Raw genomic sequence first — 20,390 nt, 5'->3', positions numbered from 1 at the left:
TAGTGAAAATAACTGCTTATATACAGAGGGATATGCTGTAGATTTCTATTTACATATGGTGCTTATATGGGGAAGAGCCAATTCTTGAGTAGTTTTCTGAAGATAAGGTGGTTGTCGGTGGATCTTATGTTGGGGGTAAATAGTTCCACAGTTTGGCTGCTTGAACAGAGAAGGATGTGCCACCGATGTTTTTTTCCTTGTATTTTGGGATTTTGAGGCGAGATGCTCCTTTAGAGCAGAGTTTCCTTTGTTGAATGTGTTTGGTGATTTTATTCCTGATGAAGAGTTATCCCATTTCATGTATTGCTTTGTGGGTGATACAAAGTAGCTTGAATGTGGATCTTCTGGAAACCGGTAACTAATGCAGGGCTTTCAAGGCAGGGGAGATGTGTTCTCGCGGTTTGATATGCAAGAGTAGTCTGGCATCCGAGTTCTGAATCCGCTGATGTCTTTTCATGATTGTTAAAGGTGATCCGTGGTAGAGGCTATTGGTGTAATCGAGCTTGGACTGAACAAGGGAGATGGTAGCTTGAGCTTTGTGTCGAAATCCCAAATGAGGGAAAATTTGTCGCAGCGTTTTTATAGTGACAATGCTTGATCTTGTTAGTTTGTCCACTTGGACATTCATCGACATCTTGGAGTCCATGGTCATTCCGAGGTTTCTTACTTCCTTAAATACTTTAGGCGGTGATACCAGTTCATCCGGCCAGGCGGCAAGTGGGTCATAATGTTTCCAATCGCCACACGTGAGTATTTCAGTTTTTGAAGCATTCAATTTGAGATGGCTCCAAGTCATCCACAGATCCGCGGCTCTGAGAAAACTGAAAATTGGGAATTTTCAAATCTCTTTGGGGCATTCCAGTTGAAGGAGTATTTGCCTGTCATCTGCATAGTTATAGGACCTGAGGTGAAATAGATTGATCATACACAGTTATGTACAGGGACCTGCAGTAAGCGGTAGGGAGGTGGTGGCAGCGTCCCCCGATCCGCTGTTGCAAACGGAGGTAAAGTTACTGACTGCTTGCTTGTCTTGACTGCGAGGGCTGCGAGAAGTTAGGAAGGAGAACGACACGCGAGGCATTTTTATAGTGTATTTCGTGAATTAACGCTGATTTTAAATACTTGTTGGAATTGATTTTAAAAATCCATAAATGTTACTTGCAATTGCCTAAATTCCTAAATACTCTCCCCCGCATTGTCCACATTGTCTGGTTCGATACTGAAGCCTGTCCGCCCAGGTCCGACTCGGCAATTATTGCCGTAGAGCGGAGGGCGGCCAGGTAAGAACCAGGCATTACAATTCACACTTCCGCTAGAGCGGAGGTCAGCGCTCTAGCTGTCACCGCCCTCAGGGCTATTTAGATTGGTCAGACCACGGAGGCGCTGCGGTAGGGAGGTGGTGGCAGCGTCCCCCGATCCGCTGTTGCAAACGGAGGTAAAGTTACTGACTGCTTGCTTGTCCTGACTGCAAGGGCTGCGAGGAGTTAGGAAGGAGAACGACACGCGAGGCATTTTTATAGTGTATTTCGTGAATTAACGCTGATTTTAAATACTTGTTGGAATTGATTTTAAAAATCCATAAATGTTACTTGCAATTGCCTAAATTCCTAAATACTCTCCCCCGCATTGTCCACATTGTCTGGTTCGATACTGAAGCCTGTCCGCCCCGGTCCGACTCGGCAATTATTGCTGTAGAGCGGAGGGCGCCCAGGTAAGAACCAGGCATTACAATTCACACTTCCGCTAGAGGGAAGGTCAGCGCTCTAGCTGTCACCGCCCTCAGGGCTATTTAGATTGGTCAGACCACGGAGGCGCTGCGCTAGGGAGGTGGTGGCAGCGTCCCCCGATCCACTGTTGCAAACGGAGGTAAAGTTACTGACTGCTTGCTTGTCCTGACTGCGAGGGCTGCGAGGAGTTAGGAAGGAGAACGACACGCGAGGCATTTTTATAGTGTATTTCGTGAATTAACGCTGATTTTAAATACTTGTTAGAATTGATTTTAAAAATCCATAAATGTTACTTGCAATTGCCTAAATTCCTAAATACTCTCCCCCGCATAGTCCACATTGTCTGGTTCGATACTGAAGCCTGTCCGCCCCGGTCCGACTCAGCAATTATTGCCGTAGAGTGGAGGGCGGCCAGGTAAGAACCAGGCATTACAATTCACACTTCCGCTAGAGCGGAGGTCAGCGCTCTAGCTGTCACCGCCCTCAGGGCTATTTAGCAACGCCCCCCCTACAAGCGCGCAGCGGTTGCGCGCAGAGGGCGCCTTCGAGCGCGCCTAAGAAGCGCCGAAGAAAAGCCCGTCTGCGCTCGTCCGCGACAGGCCGGGACAAGGGACAAGGCGCCATTCTCTGGACCACTCAATACTCAGGTTAGCCCCGCTCTACGTTACTCTAGAGAAACGCTTCTCACTTTAAACAAAAACTCTACTGAGATATGCATATGCGATACGTGGCTTAACTTTGAAGGTCCTTTTTCCTGTGCTAACTGCCACTTTCAGGCTACAATTATATGCCCAACTACAGATATCGCCACTGACGTGGGCTCTATAACTGTGACAAAACAGTCTGATCGGATCCCTCCCCTAACCGGAGCTGATAATACAGACAATATTAATCATGCTACCATGAAAGGACCTCCAGGGCTTAAATGTTTTCTACTTAATATACGTTCGCTACCCAAACACCACCAACAACTGTGGGATCTTATTAATTCCGAATTGCCAGATATTTGTTTTCTCTGTCGGAAACATGGCTTAAACCTCATACCATCCCTACAATTATGTTAGCGATACCTGCCGGATATAAGATCTTACACCTAGATCGTCAAATCAAAACCGGAGGTGGGATGGCTGTAGTCTATAAAGATAACTTAAAGGTCTCAACTCTTGATCAGTGTAGCAACGACCAGATGGAAATAATGATCTTTAGATTCTCTTCCTCCCCCAAATCACAGTGGAAAGGGGCATTATTATATCGCCCCCCTGGTTCTTGTCTGGATTTTTCCTTAAATCTTATGGAACTATTAGCCCCATATTTTAGAGCCAATGAAAACTTTGTTCTCCTTGGAGATTTTAATATTCATATTGATATATCAAACAATCCTGATACCAGATCTTTACTTGATGATCTATCCAGCTTAGGACTGGAAATTCAAAAAAATGGTTCAACACACATAGGAGGTCACACACTAGACTTAATTCTAACTAATTGCCCTAAAATAATATGTTGTCCATCCATCCCTATTCATTGGTCAGATCATTATTTATTATCTTTCCAATTACTTGGCTCATACTTACGGTCTTAAAAACCTCTTCCACCTACATGGAAAAGAAAATGGCACAAAATAACACCAGTAGCACTACAGCAAATATGGAAAGAACCCACCTTTCTTGAAGAGGATAACATTGAAATAGGATTGGCCAAATTTAATAAATCACTATTAGAGGCCATTGATCAAATTGCTCCACTAGAATTACATAAACAACGCATTAGGCCAAAGACAGAAGTATGGTACACAGAGGAACTAAGAGTCGAAAAACAAAAATGCAGGAGTTTGGAGAAAAAATGGAGAAAAACTCACACCCCTATGAGCAAAACCCTCTATTTAGGAGCTCACTTCAACTACCTCAAAAATATTTTAAAAAAGCTCGGAGGCATAAACTAGACTCACAAATTACAGAGGCAGGAAATTCCACTAGGGAATTGTTCAAGGTCCTACAATCCTTTGTTAAACCTACAGCTTGTGAGAGTCCAGATGACTTTAACCAAAACTTATGTAATGAGATCTCGATGTTTTTTGAGAAAAAGATAGACTTAATCTATGACAAAATCACTAAAACTCCATACAATAACAGAGATATCATAGATAGTCCTAGAGATGATCCTACCAATAATGGAACATGTAAACTCACCCTGACTTCGATTCCAGAGATCAGTCACACTGAAGTACACATGCTTCTCAATCTAATTAAATCTGGATCACCGACTGATCTACTACCAGCCGCGATGGTTGCCCCAATGGGCAACATTCTGGCTCCAAGTCTTAGAGCATTGATCAATATTTCCCTCAAGGAAGGAAGGATTCCTAATGACTGGAAAATGGCGGTAGTGAACCCCATTCGTAAAAACACCACGCTACCATGGTCAGACCTCAATAACCTGCGTCCCATATCCCTCCTACCCTACATCAGCAAGATGACGGAGAGACATGTTAACACTCATCTCTCTAAATTCATCGAGGCAGCGGACGGTCAGGACCCTTCTCAATCTGGGTTCAGGCCAAATCATAGCACAGAATCAGCTCTCCTCTCCGTGACCAATACCATCCGAATGGCACAGGATAGAGGAGGCTCTATGATTCTGGTGCTATTAGATTTGTCCGCTGCCTTCGATACGGTGTCTCATGACACCTTGATCAGTCGTCTGGAGGGAGTAGGAGTGCAGGGAACTGCTCTATCACGGTTGAAAAGTTTCATCTCCAACCGATCTCAAAATGTTCGCCTGGGCTCCCATTATTCCACCTCTAGGGAGCTCACTAAGGGGGTTCCACAGGGCTCATGTCTAAGCCCCACATTATTTAATGTGTATGTGGCCCCCCTGGCGAAGGTCGCAAGGAAATTTGGGTTCACCCCAATATCCTATGCAGACGACACCCAGTTGCTGTTCCCATTCCAAAATATGACTTCTGCAGTAAGGAACTCCTTTGCTGCCGGAATGAGAGCCATAGCTGGATGGATGACCTCCAATTGCCTACAGTGTGATGTGGGCAAGACGGAGGTCATGCTCTTTGGAAATGCCCCACTCCTTTGGTCACCTGAGTGGTGGCCTCCAGAATTAGGTACAGCTCCTTGTCCCAAGGAAAATGTGAAAAATCTGGGTGTCAAGCTAGATCAATCCCTGGTGCTAAAAGACCATGCTACACAGGTCACAGGAACCTGCATGAGAGTCATTGGCCTACTCAGAAGGGTTTTTCCATACTTAGCTGACTATCATCGGAAAACACTAGTACAAACTTTAGTTATGAGTAGGCTGGACTACTGTAACGGATTGTTTATATCCGCTAACGCAGAACAGCTGAAGAGACTGCAGATTGTTCAAAATACTGCTGCCAGATTGATCCTTAATGTCCCTGCGAGATCCCCCTCACAACCCCTTTTGAGCAAGCTACACTGGCTTCCTATACGCCAGAGAGTACAATTTAAGATATGCTGTACCATTCATAAATGCTTGTACGGAACTGGCCCTGGGTATCTGAAGGAAATCTTCCAACCATATCAACCAGGAAGAACCCTAAGATCTCAAAATCAAGCTCTGCTACAGATCCCTAGGATCAAAAGAGAAAGACAAGGAGGCCGGGCCCTTGCATTTAGAGGTCCTACTTTATGGAATTCATTACCCCCTTTCCTAAGACAAAATTCCAATCTTGCTACTTTCAGGAAATGCCTGAAGACGTATTTGTTTCCTATCCAGCAATCCTAGATATGTCACACAAACTTTCTGTCTTTATTTATCATCGGAACAACACAGCGCGGAGATATCTCCTTGGAGATCGAATTCCTGCGCTATATAAGAAATATATATATATATATATATATAAGCCCTCTTCATTCATTGGTCTGTTGTAGTGTCATTCAAATTCAGCTGGCACATACAGTGGGGAACAAAGGGTCAGCCCACTTCAGCCATCACCTCCCCTTTGCGTGAGTGTCGCCACCCACATACAAAAGAGCTCTGTTCCGGGCCAGGGTCTGGTAGACCAATGTGTTCTATCTTTCAAACAAGTGTTCATTGCCTTTCTTTAAACATATTTATTTTTAATTTTGGGAGTCCAGGAGCTCCCCAGATACTCCTCTTAGGCCCTCGCAACTGTTGGTTATATGCCGCACCCGCAGTGCTCTGCAGGTGGCAGCCATCTTCATATGAGCTTCATACTCATTTAGGGCCCGATGCAGGTAATCCCAGATTACTGATTCTTAAATACCGAATCATACCGATTCGGTATTTAAGAACTGGCACTCGGGATGTAGGTAATTTTACCGATTTAATTACCGAATCGGTCTGATTCGGTAATTACCGAATCGGTATTTACCGATTTGGTAATTACCATTCATTCCTATGGGCCTGGAGGCCCATAGGAATGAATATTAATTACCGAATCAGTAAATACCGATTCGGTAATTGGGGAAAACATAGAAGGGTGGGAGGGTGTCACTTTGACACCCTGTTGCACCCCTCAATTGTGCATGGGTGCACATGTTGCAGACATACATGCCCTTAGGGCATGTATGTCTGCAACATGGCACTGTTTAAAAAGCAAAAAAAAATCTTTTTAAAGGGTTTTCATTATTTACCACCAACTTCTAGTTGGTGGTAAATAACGAATTCTTAAACCCCTGTACCACTGTTTGCAGGGCTACCTACATGTCAAAATACAGAATCGGTAATTTTACCGATTCGGTATTTTACAGAATCGGTAAAATTACCGATTCGGTAAAATTACCGAATCTGTATTTTAACATGCCCCTACATCTCCATCTTCAAATACCGGTCGGTAACGGCCGAAATCGGCCGTTATCGACCGGTATTTGGTGACCTACATCGGGCCTTTAGAGATTGCTGCCCGTGTGTGCTGCTGCACATACATGTGCCTGCAAAGGCACCTATCTTTGAATGGTTTACCAAAACCCATTGATAAGAAACAAACATTGGTAAAGTCAATTGCTTGGCAGCCAATGCCAGACCTGTTAGCTTTGACAATTCTTGTTTGAAAGTGTAAACATAACAAAATATTTGTGTAGTCATGCAAACCCGGCCCTATTGATGTGGTTCTATGTGTGTGGTTTATGTGGATATATTCCATGCATAAAATAAAAATATAAAGTGCATTTGGATTTTTTTTAACATAATATATATTTTTAAACAAAATACAAATTTGAACAAAAAAGAGGCGATCCAGACCAAGAGGGCAGTATGAAGAACAGCTCTCTTGGATGAACACGTGACCCCTCAATGTAACACACGAAAAACACAGATGTGGTGGTGAACATGCATACTATTACCCAGTTTTGTGGGTCTTATTTTAGACACTTGATGAGGTGAGGAACACAGGCTAAGTAGAAACGCTGGGATTCGAACCTGTCACCAAAGATTCCTACAGTGGATGCATTAGTCACTGAGCCCCCAGAGTAGGCCTATTAGATCATCCCCTCCACTTCAGAGAACTTCCTCTTCCTGTTTAGCCAATATCTGTTACCTTCTTAGTTCTCCCTCATGGTTTTCCAAAGTCCTCATGGCTCAGAACTTTATCTTCTGCCCTCATTTATCGGAATCCCAGTTCTTCGTTGGTGCTACGCTGTCCTTAGTATGATTCCATTTATCATGAACATTGACTGCACCAGGACAGTGGCATTGCTTTATTGATAAAGATCTTGATGTAATATACTATCTTTGAGATACTCTATCACAATAGTTATATTAGCTAAACTACTTCCCAATATCGCGTCTGCCCTCAATGAACTGAAATCACAAGTTCAACTTGGCCTTATGATAACAAGGAATTATTTAAATTGCTTCCCTTCTAAATCTGGTATTCTTCTGTACTCAGCACCTCCTAGTTTCTAATGGCACCACAGCAGCCGCAGCATAGCTTACACCAGGCTTCTCCGGTGAGTAACTCATGAGCTGTGAGTAGCTCTCCAACTACCTGTGAGTAGCTACTAAATTAGAAGCTTTAGTTGGGTTGAATTAATATATGTATCTCAAAATTGAAAAGTGTGCATTTGATATAGAATGCTGTGCATGTTCAGAGCACATAATTTCCAAAATATATTGAAAGTTGGTATTTGAATGATAAATCATGCAGCCCTGGGAGATGTATTACTAATATTATTTCCCTCATGCCAGGGGGCATTAGAGCTGTGGCCATTATGTATTACCCTGGCAAAGGCATTCCAAACTGACAAAGCCTTTTTTGTATTCCTGCTGGCAACTGAGGTGACCACGGCTGTGATCTTACTGAGGGTGGCCACTAATGTAATATTGTCTGATGTGTACAACATTAATAATATAAATAGATTGAGATGATTTTTATTTAACATAATTAGCTCTTTTTAGTGAAAAGGTTGTAGAGCCCTGGCTTAGAGGCATTGTTGGTGCTGGCAGGCACGGAACGTTTGCCATTTCTATTGATCTGAATAAATAATTTACCCATATATGAACAGGCATGCCAGCATGCCACGTACATTTATCCTGGGCAGGGCTGAATAATGGTGGCATAGGTTGCTCTTAGTCCAAATAACATTGTCTTGTTGTGTAGTTCCTACTAATCAACAAGATCTGTGCTTTGTTGGACAACATAAACTAAGGGCTTGGTGTCTAGACTGATTCCGGACACCTCCACAGGATATGTTGACCTTTAAACCAGCTAGCTCAAAGTCCCACCGTAAGCTCCCCTAACCTTACCCGTGAGCGAACGGTTTCTGGCAACCACTGAACATGACAACCCTGACCCCTCAGGGATCGTAGAAACAGTTCAGAACCTTTTTCGCCCAACCACTTATGCTTACTTACTCTCAGAGAAGTATACAGAGAATACACAGTGAAACGTTTTCAATAAGTTTATTGAACCTACGTTATTCTTGTTTAAAATGCATGTGCTGCAATGAGTGATAGACAGAAGCAGATAAATATGATAACAAGCACCAAAAGAGTAAATAGTAGATATAGTTCTACCATGGTGCTACATCAGTGTATATATATCAGCATATAAAACAAGGAAGTAATTGAGCGAACTCCTACGAACCCAACACTAAGTGCACCTAGAGTGTGTGTGGCGTAAAGCCTAGAATGCCCCCAAGGGACGATCCCAAACCCCATTACCTGATGGGAGAGAATGAATGGCCACAAACTGGACACTCCTCATAAGATGTCAGACCGCAGTGTGGTGAAGTCTAAACATGCTTGGACCCTCGGTGTTAGCTGAATTGCCTCCTCTCCTAATCTATCGGGATGCTCATCTTTTATAATGGAAAGCAGCCTTGTGGTGTGCGTATGAGATTAGTGATGTTATTTATTTGTATTTTTTTGCATATTTATATAGCGCGAACTTGACCCGAAGGTATTGGAGTGCTTTACATGAGCACCGTATTTACATTACACATTCAGGCAGGGGGAGATTAAGTGATTTACCCAGAATCACAGGATGTGGACGCGGCCCCGAGGCTCGAACCCTGGTTTCCAGCACCAAAGTCGGCAGTCTAGCCAACGGACCTCATCCTTTCCCCTGTTATGGATATATAGGTAGCCTTGGAACTCCGGGGATGAAGATAGAGATTACATTTGTACATAGTGCGAAAAGAGACTTTGTACATGATGTTCAGGACATTGTGATAAAGTTGAGCGGAGCTAGATGTGTAAACCAGTTTAGTTTCGGGGAAACTAAAACAATATTGTCGTGCATGCAAATATGTGCAAAAGTTCACCGCTGAAATGTTATTGTGAGAACAATGTAAGAAATTAGCTGCTTCGCCACATGGCACGGAAATATAACAATCTGGTCAGTTTCAGAGTTTTCTTTACATATAATTCAAATTCAGGTCAAATCTTCATCAAAATGCTATATCTTAGCTTCAAATATTTTTAAAGCTTGCCATCAATTTTTACTAAAAAGTCGCAGTGCCTTTAATTTAAAGTAGAAATTAAACAACAACGTTTCAACCGGTATCAATGAAAAAGGCAAATAAACGTATGTACAAAGCATTGCAGGAAGAAAAGAGGCAGACTCATAGTAAGTTTTTAAAAAGTGCTGTTAGCATCAGATATTTAGAATAACAATTTATATAAGGAAAGTTATATCGGCACTGTGGGTATAAATTGCAAGGGTAACCCAAGGAGGAATTGGTGCACTATTGTGCTCATGAAACGGGTGACGGCGCAAGTGACACGTGAGAGAACAGTGATGGGCGCAATGTGACAAGGTGATGAAAAGATATCTACAGAAAAATATGGTTCAACAGAAATTATTACTTACAGTGATTGATCATAGTTAAGACATTTACTATGATTTACTCTGTTGTTCCAGCTCAGACTTAGCAGATTGTGTCTGTCTATTGAACAAGAAATCTGTGGTCCTGATGAGAACCCTATAAACTGCTGGGTTCGAAACTAGTCGACCTTTTTGTGTGTTGTTTGATCAATCAAATCTATATTTTTGGTGCACTGTAAATAATTATTGTATTTTGTAGATTGTGGTAGTCTTGATTTAGTTGTGCACCGCAGTGAGATTGGAGTAGAAATCTATGGTTGTTTGACCCCGGTTGATAGATTTGCATTCCTGGTCTGTGGCCACAAAAATGTTTTGTGTGGTTGCATTAAGCCCGACCGGGTGTGGCGGATGGATGTTGTGCTGATTGGTTGAGTATGCTTGAAGGAATGAATGAAGGGATGCATTGAGTGTTTGTTGGTGTCTCTGTGATGTGTCTTGATTTGGATGAAGTTTGTCTTTTTGTAAATATAAATTTTGTATAGCTATCTTATGTTGTTAATAAGCAATTTAAAAGCTTCTTGCCAAACAAAATGATTAATGGCACTTTAAAGAGTGTGGACCTGTATGTTTAGCTTCCTAGGTCTAGATATTGAATAATCTAAGGAGTAGCACTCAGTATTGGCATCTGTTTTGATTTATTGTTATATTGACTCAGCCTTACTGAGTAGAGTCAAGGCCCTTTGATGTATCTTGATTAGGGGGATGGGAGCATGTATTAGGGGGCAGTCAGGCTTGCCCGGAGACAGGATAATGTTCCAGAGGGGATGACGTGAACCAAGGATGAGGCGCAGCGGAGAGGAGCGTCTTCGTGAATGTAAGAATCAGAATTCCTAGATGTTCCGTGTGGCCAAACAAATTGGAACTGGCTTAGGCGAAGAAACTGGGTCGGAGCCCCGATCCGCTGTGAGTTGGTTGTGTTCCAAAATTTGAATTCCCTAATGGAGGCAGTTGGTTCGAGCTGTGGAATCAATCCAGGGACAGGGTACGTGCTATCGATAGCGCTGGGCCGGACTATAAAATCTTAAAAACTGTGCTTACCCCTAAAATATCCCCTTCTTCGTATACTGGATTCCCTGAGACCATTCCCAGACCAGCTCTGCCTAGTCACCCACTTGCTAACATGTTTATTTTATTGGTATGAGGCATTCACTATACTGATGCTGTTACCAAGTTATTTTGTAGAATTTTTAAATGTCTATCTCTACTTAGTCTCCTACTCAACATACTTCTCTTATTTATGCCTACTTGCACTAATTTTGTTAATAATACATTTTCATTAACCCCTTCGCTGCGGGGCTAATTTCCCCGCAGTGCATGGGGGGAGGGGGGCCGCGCACAGCGCCGCTGTGCTGATGACGAGCCCAGGCTCGTCATGCAGCACGGTGCTCCTGTGCTCATGACGAGCCTGGGCTCGTCATGAACCCGCCCGCGCAATGGAACACTCAGCACAGCGGGGGAATTAGCCCCGCGTGTGAGCGTTCCACGGCTCATGACGAGCCCAGGCTCGTCATGAGCACACGGGCACCGTGCTGCATGACGAGCCTGGGCTCGTCATCAGCACTGAAGGGGTTAATTGAAAATATTTTAGCTCTTGTTCTTAAATGAACTAGCAACTAAACATTTGGTTGGTAATGTCTATGCGGTGAATTAGCCCGAGAATGTATGTGACGTACAATAAACACATTTCAAGTTAGAGATGCGTTTGTGATCCCACCGATGACGAAGACAGACTGCGAGTAAATAAACCCCTGCGTTTATGTTTTTCTCACTGTTCTTTGATTCTAGTTCCGTCATCCATACAGAAAGAGCAAAAGGACCATCAGGGGCGGCTCTAGGCTCATGGCAGGGCCTGGGCAGGGAGCGTAGGTAGGGGCTCCCGGAAGAGGAGGCCCATGAAGAGGCGCGGAGGCCAGTGAAGAGGGGGGTCAGGTAAGCATGGGCGAATGTTGCGAATCTCGCGTTCGCGAATTTTGCGGATTTGCGAACTCGCAATCCGCAAAATCCGCGAATTCCCGCGAATTTGCGGATTTTTTTTTTTTTGTGTTCGCCCGTGTTTCTGCCAGTTCGCGAGGGTTTTTACAATTTCGCAATTTGCGAACTTACCTGTCGGGTCGCAAGTTTTGCGAACTTGTTGTTTCTACGTGTCCAGCCTGTTTGGGACACTCTTCTTCATCACTGCCACTCTCTGTCACCACTGCCACTCTCTGACTACTCATGCCACCCTCTGGCCCACCCATGCCACCCTCTGTTTCATCACCACACCCTCTGGTTGTCCAGTGTACATTATTTTCGGCAAAGCAAAGCACACCTTCCCTGCCTCAAGTGACCTGAATTAATTTGGGGCTGATTAATGTGTCACAGAATATTTTTTTAGCTGGCACCTGCTTCCTTAGTGCGCCCTGATTAGTGATCTTTTGCACTTGCTAAGTGCTTTCATTGTTGCAAAATTAGTTACAATACCTGCCCTGCCCCAACTGACAATAATGAATTAGGGGCTGATTAATGGATTTTAACTTCCAGCCTGGCTCCTGCTTGTCTCCCTTAGCTGTAATTCAGGACCTTTGTGGCATATGTGTAACTATTCTGAGGTTCAGAGCAGGGTCACATAATAGTTGCAACTGGCAACTGAACTCTGGAGGGGCCCCTCAGGAAGCACTACAGGAAATGGCTACTAATGATGAGCCTGAACTTTTGAACCTGGTAAGTAGTTTCAGTTTTGCTAAGATCGTATTTCTGCAATTTAGCACTTATTCGCGGGGCGCGAAGTTGTACTGGGAAGCCGCGAACTCACGCGAACAGTGCGAGCAGTGCGAGCAAAATCCGCTGCTCGCGTATTTGCGGATTTTGCGGGAGATTCGCGAATCTCGCGGATTGCGAATTTCCCGAAAATCCGCGAGCGAAACGGATTTTCCGCCCATGCTTAGGGTCAGGGTGTTTGGAAGTGGAACAGAGCCGGAGGCCGGCAAATCCCTGCCACTGGGGTCGCCACGCAAATATGTATCCATCCTCAGAGGATTGTTATATTAAGGATATATATTGGTGCGGTGGCCCCTGGGGTTTGGTGGCCCTGTGCAGGTGCACAGCTTGCAAATGCCTAACGCCGGCCCTGGGACCGTTCAGCATGTAGCCCCAGTTGTCCATAATCCTAAAACGTTTTGTTTTCATTCCAGTGCTGGCTGCAGAGGTTGTAAAACATTTCTTTCCAAAACTTGTGGAAATGCACAATTACGTTCCAGCCAACTCCATGCAACAGAAGCTCAGCAACTGGACCATTCTCAACAGGTAAAGGCAAGGAAGAGGCTTATTTTGTCACTTTAATCAGAAAAGAGATTGCAGGCATTTGTAAAGTCTGATACTTCAAACGACCCTATGGTGGTAAGAAGCTGGGCCTGTGAAATACAGACGGCTTGCTGTTTAAAAGTTCTCGCTGCTGCCATTTGGCCCCAGGCCAGCGCTTTCTGGGTTTTTAGGCAACAGCTCTGTGCATTCTGAGATGTGTAAATCTTCTTTTATTATATTAGGAATAGGGCTACAAACATCATGCCAAGTACTATTAGCCCAGTGAACCAGCTGCGACTGGAGGCTCAATGGATTGATGCAGGGTTCCCCAAAGTCTGTCCTGGAGGGCCAGATCCATGACAGATTTTTAGCATATCCATATTTAGATAAATGTAGTTATCTTAAAAATCTGGCATGGATCCGCCCGCCAGGACCAACTTTGGAAAACTCTGGATCAATGCAACCACTTAAGGGATCTTTGCTTGACCCAGTAGTCACTGGTGCAAATTCCACTTGACCTTGCCCGCACTTTAACCATTCAGATTGTGATCAAAATTAATACTAGTGTTAACTGTGTATTTCTGTTATATGTCAACAGCACCAAGGTAACCCTTCGGGTCAACATGTCCTCTAAAAATGCACACGTTATTGTTGATTGGTTGAAGGCACCACAGCGGACATATTGAAGATTATTTGAAAGTAACATTTGGGGCACCTAAGACTCAATATTGATCACTGAAAAGCCTTTATTTTCTTGAGGGTGTGTTGAGCAAATATTCTGCTTGAGTGATTGCTGTCCCTAGATCTGCCCCCAGACCCCACACATTTTGCCTTTCTATGTAAATAGGGACATTAGACATACCCCAACCTGCTCATCACCAAGCCCACTTCCAGCTTGTCCAGGCTACACATTGAGACATCCCCCATCCTGCATAACGTCTCTTGTTTTTCATTTAGATCTGATTAGGAGTACGGCGGTCCCAAGACCACCGTACCCACAGTGGCAGTCCGAGCCGCCGCCTCCTTGGTGGTCTGACCTCCTGATTACAAGGTTGGTGGTCGGACCATTACAAGCCAGACGTAAGACCGCTGCCACCGCCAGGATCCTGGATCCCGACAGGGAGAAGGTGGGGAAAGCAGTGATCAATGGCGGTGGTGCCGATGACGGAACCGCCGCACTGATCACGACCTGCCTTTCCGACAACCTTTTCACGCCGACCATTTCATGGCGGGACCTCCCATGAAAAAGTCGGTGGAAAGGCAGGGAAGGGGTCCCAAAGAGGGCCCCAGGGCGAATTTGACCATGGGGGTTGTGCATGGGGGCACATGTTGTGCTCCCCTCAGCTTGCACTGTTGTGCGTTCACTGTGTGCCATGCATGACATAGTGCTGCCATGGCAACAGCCTATGCTTTGGGCTCTTTCTATGAGCTGCAGCATGCCGCCACCGTGGCACCGCCAACGCAACCCCGCCAGCCCGGCGGTGTACTCCTAATATGGCAGTCAGGATGCTGCCGGCAAGGCAGCGTTCTCCTGATCACTACAACGGCGGGCTGGCGGTCAGACCGCCAATATCCTAATCAGACCCTCCCTTTGTCCTAAGGTGGCTTCACTTGGGTTTTTTAACCTCCTTCAGCTCTTACCCATCTCTGACCATCACCTAATGTTGTTGAGTATTGTCAGAGGGTTTCTGGTTGAAAGAAAACAGGCCTAAAGCTCCCCGGTAAAGGCACATGTGGCTTCTTGGCGCATTCTCACATTCAGACTTCCCTTGGCTTGGCATCTTGCTCCACTCTCCACAAGTCAAGAATATGTTTCTTCACAAACCCAATACATCTGGAAATTTGTAGAACATTTATATCATTCTTAATCAATTTTAAATGTGTATATACGGAATTGATGTTGTAAAACTGAATCATTTTATATGGATTATATTAATCTATAATAAAGCTATTTTTGTAAATAAATAAGACTAGAATTAAGTATTTAGTAAAAAGTGTATGAAAAATGTAATACAATTGAAAGTGACAAACAACGGGATAGCTAATATAAAATAAATAAATAAAAACACTTACTAGCTCAAGAGAAGTGTTTTTATTTATTTATTTATATTCCATTCCCTATCCAGTCGTTTGTCACTTTCACCTCCCCACAGCGCCGCCCACCGCGCTTACCTGCACGGGCCGCCACTGATAATAAAGCTTATAAAACTTTTGCTGTTTCGTCGACTTCCGGGCAGCCTTTGATTCAGTGGACCGGGGGAAACTATGGGAGTGCCTGTTTATATATGAAATCCCGGTGTGCTTACTTGAAATCTTGAAAGAATTACACAGAGGGAACTGGGCCCAAGTCATTAACGATACACAAGGGGCGCTGACAAAGAAAATTGAAATAGGGAATGGACTGAGACAGGGCTGTGTCCTAGCTCCACTCCTTTTTTCAATATTTCTAGTGGATCTCCCAGCAGCACTAGAGGTGGAAAGAAGCGCGAGCCCGAGAATGGATAGTAGAAAGGTCTCTTGCTTGCTGTATGCAGACGATCTTGTGATTACTGACCAGACAGAGCTCCGGCTACAAAGAAAACTAAATGTATTCCATGATTACTGTAAGGATAAATTGCTGACAGTGAACATGGAAAAAACAAAGATCATGTGCTTTGGTAAAGGGACCAAGAATTTTAGCTGGTACCTAGATAAAATAAAATTAGAAACGGTAAAAGAATATAAATATCTTGGTCTTTGGTTTGAATCCTCCTTAAAATGGGACATACATTTGGCACACCAAAACGCAAAAGCATCTTCCTCTATTTGTGGCCTGAAAAAATTCAATAAAAACTATGGGGATATGTCACACAAACCGATATTAAAAGCATATGAGGCCATGATACCACCCCAAGTACTGTATGGTACAGAAGTGCTCCTTCTAAGCGGAAAGGGAGGCTGGGATCGGGAGGAAGGCAAGGCCCTGAAAACATTATTGTCACTACCTAAGTCATCTATGATACAGGCAATTAGACTGGAAACAGATATGATTGGAAGGAATACTCAGGCCAAAATGGCGATGGTAAGATTCTGGAAAGGCCAATCCCAGGGGGTAGGGAAAAAGGTCTCACATTGGTGTAGTGAAGAAATCCGCCACAGTAACCTAAGATGGGCACTAGACGCAAAAAGAAAAATAAAGGAAATAATCGGGAATCTAAAAGTGGGAGTAAACCAAAACTCTCTAGATGTAGAGTTCACGAAGAGTGCACTTAGAGTACAAGGAAGGGAGTGCTCCAGAAGCCAGGATATAGGATATCTAAGAAACAAAAAATCTGTGGTAAATATGATAGAATCATGGGAAAATGAGACTGGGTACCCATACTTAGAAACCCTGCCAAATTATGCATTTAGGTGGGAGATACGGAAAATCCGAATTGGCACCATCCCTTGGCTAATGGAAGGGAGAGTTAAGGCAGAAATGTTATATCCAGATGGTATATGTAAATGTGGCCTGGGGGCCAAGTGTGAAATGCTGCACATACTACTTGACTGCTTGAGATGTCTAGAAGTGAGAAAACGGTTCTTACGACCTTTATTTATAAAATATGGCATAAGACAACGTGTACAAGCAACGAACTTATTGATAGGAATAGAAATCTGGAAATAGCAATTGCACTTGGGAACTTTCTGAAAAAGGTGAATCGCTTAGCACAGGAACAACAAAATAAATCAAATTGAGGAACCTATATTGATAGATACAAGTAAAAGCTAAGTTACGAGGGATTGCAAGCCTATAAGATATCGGATAGTACTGTAATGAGAAACATATCGAAATTGCCTATTTTTAATGTAATATCTTCCAGTTTTATTATGTATAGCATGTATTTTAAAATTCTTCTTAACGTTTTTATGTCTGTGCTACCCATAGAATGCCTTTTCTTTTTAAATTTTGTATAACATATAGTAAGCGGCATGGAGAGTAACAGCCTGATTTTATAAATTTTGTATGGTTTTGATATTGATGTGATGCATTTCGATCTCATTGTTTAACCCCTTCGATGCTGGTGACAAAGCCAGCTCGTCATGGGCGTTACCTGCGCTGCGCAAATGACGAGCTGGCTTTGTCACGTAACGCGGGTTTTTTGAATTTTCAGCACGCAGCGGGAAAACCCGCTAGTGCGCATGCGGTTAATGACCACGGTCTCAATTAACAGAGTTTCTCTCTCTCTCACTGATAATAACGCAATCCATTTAGGATAATGTCCTATGTATAGCTGGATACCAGTTGTGGCCAGTACTGGGATACAACTGGTACAACCACCTTAAAACGTGATATTTACAATCAGTTGCTACCTGGTGATTCTTTTTTAAGTGGTAAAACAAAGCTTTGCGACCCAATGCCACTGTGGTAACGTTGACCATTTGCAGGAAAGTTTTGAGCCGACTGAACTTCTCCATCCCATATGACGTGCTCCAGAAGGTTGCCCAGGGCTCGCCTGGGGTGGTGGAGCTTGTGCTGAAGACCCTGAGACAGAAAATTGATGAGAAACAGAAGCAAAGCAAAGAGGCGGGAGACACTCCTCGGGTGAGTAAAACCTCTGCTTACATAGGGCGCACCTATGTTGTGTGGAGCTTAGAGATATTTACAGGTTTCTGACTTGCTAGAGTCTTGCTGTTAATGTAAAAGATTTGGGCCCTTATTTATGAAGGGCTTACGAAGCATTTCCATTACTTTTTTGTGACGCTGCGGCGGCATCGACATTGTGCCACGCTTGGCCCTATTTACACCAATCAGGCGAGAAGGTGATTCTATTGAATTTTGAATTTAGTTTCCCCAAAAAGTTTTAAGAATTTATATTTTCGGTTTGAATTACAATGTTGTTTTCACTAGTGATTGTGATGACTGGGTATTTATTCAATTAAGGACTATTTTATGATAAACAAATTAGTTTTGATTTATATTTTACATCTGGTCAATTCATGTGTTTTTGAATGTCAGATCAACATTATTCTTTTGCCAGGTCTATATACAGCTTAAAATGTGTTGGGATAATATTTATTATCTCTTTTAAAAGAATATTATAATTTTGGGGAAGTATAAATTGATCTAGATGGATATAGCGGTGTAAGAAGCATTGTGTCTTAAATCGAATACTCATTTCCAGTTTTCTCCTGAGTTCAGACCAATGGTTGAATTTGCTTAGCTCCATTACCAGTCACACCCCTGCATTCTGTACCACCTACATTTTAGCCAGCAGTCTTTGACAACCCTCAGATATAAGGAGTACCAGCCTGATACTCTTAAGTGAGCCTAGAAACACAGGTTCTAGCGTTGGGGGGATAAAGTGAATTCCACCATATTGTTCGTTGAGCTGTACCACCACCCAGGCCACCCAGATCCAGAGGCATCGCCATCTCTACTGTACAGGATTTTTAAATAAGGCTTCTCACAAACAGGTAGCCTTAGCATCCATTGCATCTGTATTTGGGATCCATTTTAAGGCCTGGATCCTCCTCTGCAAAGTCACTGGCCAGACTTCTCCGTTAACTACCCGCGTAGGTCTTGAATCCGTGTTTAGAAAGAAAGTCTGATGGCCAACACAGCATCATATGTCACTGCATACATCCTCTGTGCTAGGAAGCACAGCAACAAAAATGTCAAAGAATTTGGTCAACTAAATACTGTATGTGTTTTATTTTTTGCAGGAGCCAGGCCAAAATGCAGAAGAGAACAATCATGAAGATTCAGGTGAGACAGAATTATCTCCACCGTAGTATGTCGATGGCCAAGCAATTGTAACCACCCGGCACCTGTTAATGAGTTGTCAGTAGTGCTGGAAAGTAGGGGGATCCCGCCGGATCATGGATCTAATGGCTATTTCTTGGCCGGATCCGAGACCTGTCAATACAGGAAAACATGCTGTCTTTGATGTCCTGGTGCCATTATCAGATACCAGGACATAATTGAGCAGAACCTGCCCATTGCCTGCATTCCGAGTGGAGCGGCAACATGCAGGCAGCAAGGGGACTTTCCTTTTTTTTACTTCTAACCAAGCCCAAAACAAAGGCCTGATTTAAAGGGACATCATCCCTTCTTTTATTCAACTATGATCTTAGCTGGGAGCCTTCTAGGTCCAGATGTACTAAGAAATTTTGTGCTTGCAAACAGGCCAGTTTTCGAACACAAATGGGCTTTTTGAAATGTACAAATCCCTATTTATGATTTGGTAACCTATTGCCAAATCACAAATTGGGTTTGGGTTTTGGTATTAAGAAGGGGTGTGTTTATGTCGTTCCTTCCTACCACCGAATCACAGTGGTATGTAAGAATGTTTTGTAACCAAAATGTGGTCGCAAAACATTTGCATTTTACCACCTACTTCAAGTACGTCATAACCCATTCACAAATGGGAAGAGGTCCCCAAGGGACCCCCTTCCGCTTTGTGAATGTTTGTAAAAACATTTTTTAAGAGCAGGCAGTGGTCCCACGGACCACTGCCTACTCTTCAAAAATGATAAGAAATTTCATTTTTCTTTTTGAAACACATCCTGTTTTTCTTTAAGGAAAATGGGCTGCCTTTAAAAAAAAAAAAGATTGCTTTATCGAAAAGTAATCATAGACGTGGTGCTCTGCTGACCCCTGCAGGCCACCATGTCTGGTATTTTTTGCAATTCCCTATGGGTCGCAAACCGATACCTACCTCACGAATATTCATGAGGCAGGACTATTTGCAGCTCATTGGGAATCACAAAATGTGTAATACACACATTTGAACATGCATGTTTGCGATTACCTCTGTACATCTGGCTCCTAGAGTCTAACCTATATGCCAATGTAATGGAAGGAATCAAAGGGACATAGTTTATCACTCCACAAAGAAACTATGACTTGGAGGCAGGTTTTTGACTTTGCTCAACCTCCTGTGGAAGAGATTTGCATTCACTGTAAAATGCAGGATGTTTCTGTGTGTGAGAGCAATTGCACTATGTTTTCATGGGCACCTACTAATATTTTATTATTTTATAGCGAATTTGTCCCAGCATAGGGTGTCAGAGCGCTTTACATCAGACTCAGAGGCACAATA

The 20,390-nt window shown here is 43.4% G+C and overlaps 1 protein-coding gene across 1 annotated transcript in view; it reads left to right on the top strand.

The window, feature by feature from the left end:
* SPEF1 (sperm flagellar and cilia associated 1) overlaps positions 1-20,390 on the top strand; it is a 60,728-nt gene that overhangs the window by 15,132 nt on the left and 25,206 nt on the right. The window contains exons 2-4 of the mRNA XM_086962851.1: positions 13,218-13,329; positions 17,734-17,890; positions 19,012-19,054. Coding sequence (XP_086818977.1) covers positions 13,218-13,329; positions 17,734-17,890; positions 19,012-19,054 — 312 coding nt within the window. The remainder of the gene's footprint in view (positions 1-13,217; positions 13,330-17,733; positions 17,891-19,011; positions 19,055-20,390) is intronic.

The sequence above is a fragment of the Lissotriton vulgaris genome, chromosome 3_1 (genome assembly GCF_964263255.1).
Source record: "Lissotriton vulgaris chromosome 3_1, aLisVul1.2, whole genome shotgun sequence".
In the NCBI taxonomy this organism is placed as follows: Eukaryota; Metazoa; Chordata; class Amphibia; order Caudata; family Salamandridae; genus Lissotriton; species Lissotriton vulgaris.
This window is presented reverse-complemented; position numbering and strand designations above follow the sequence as displayed.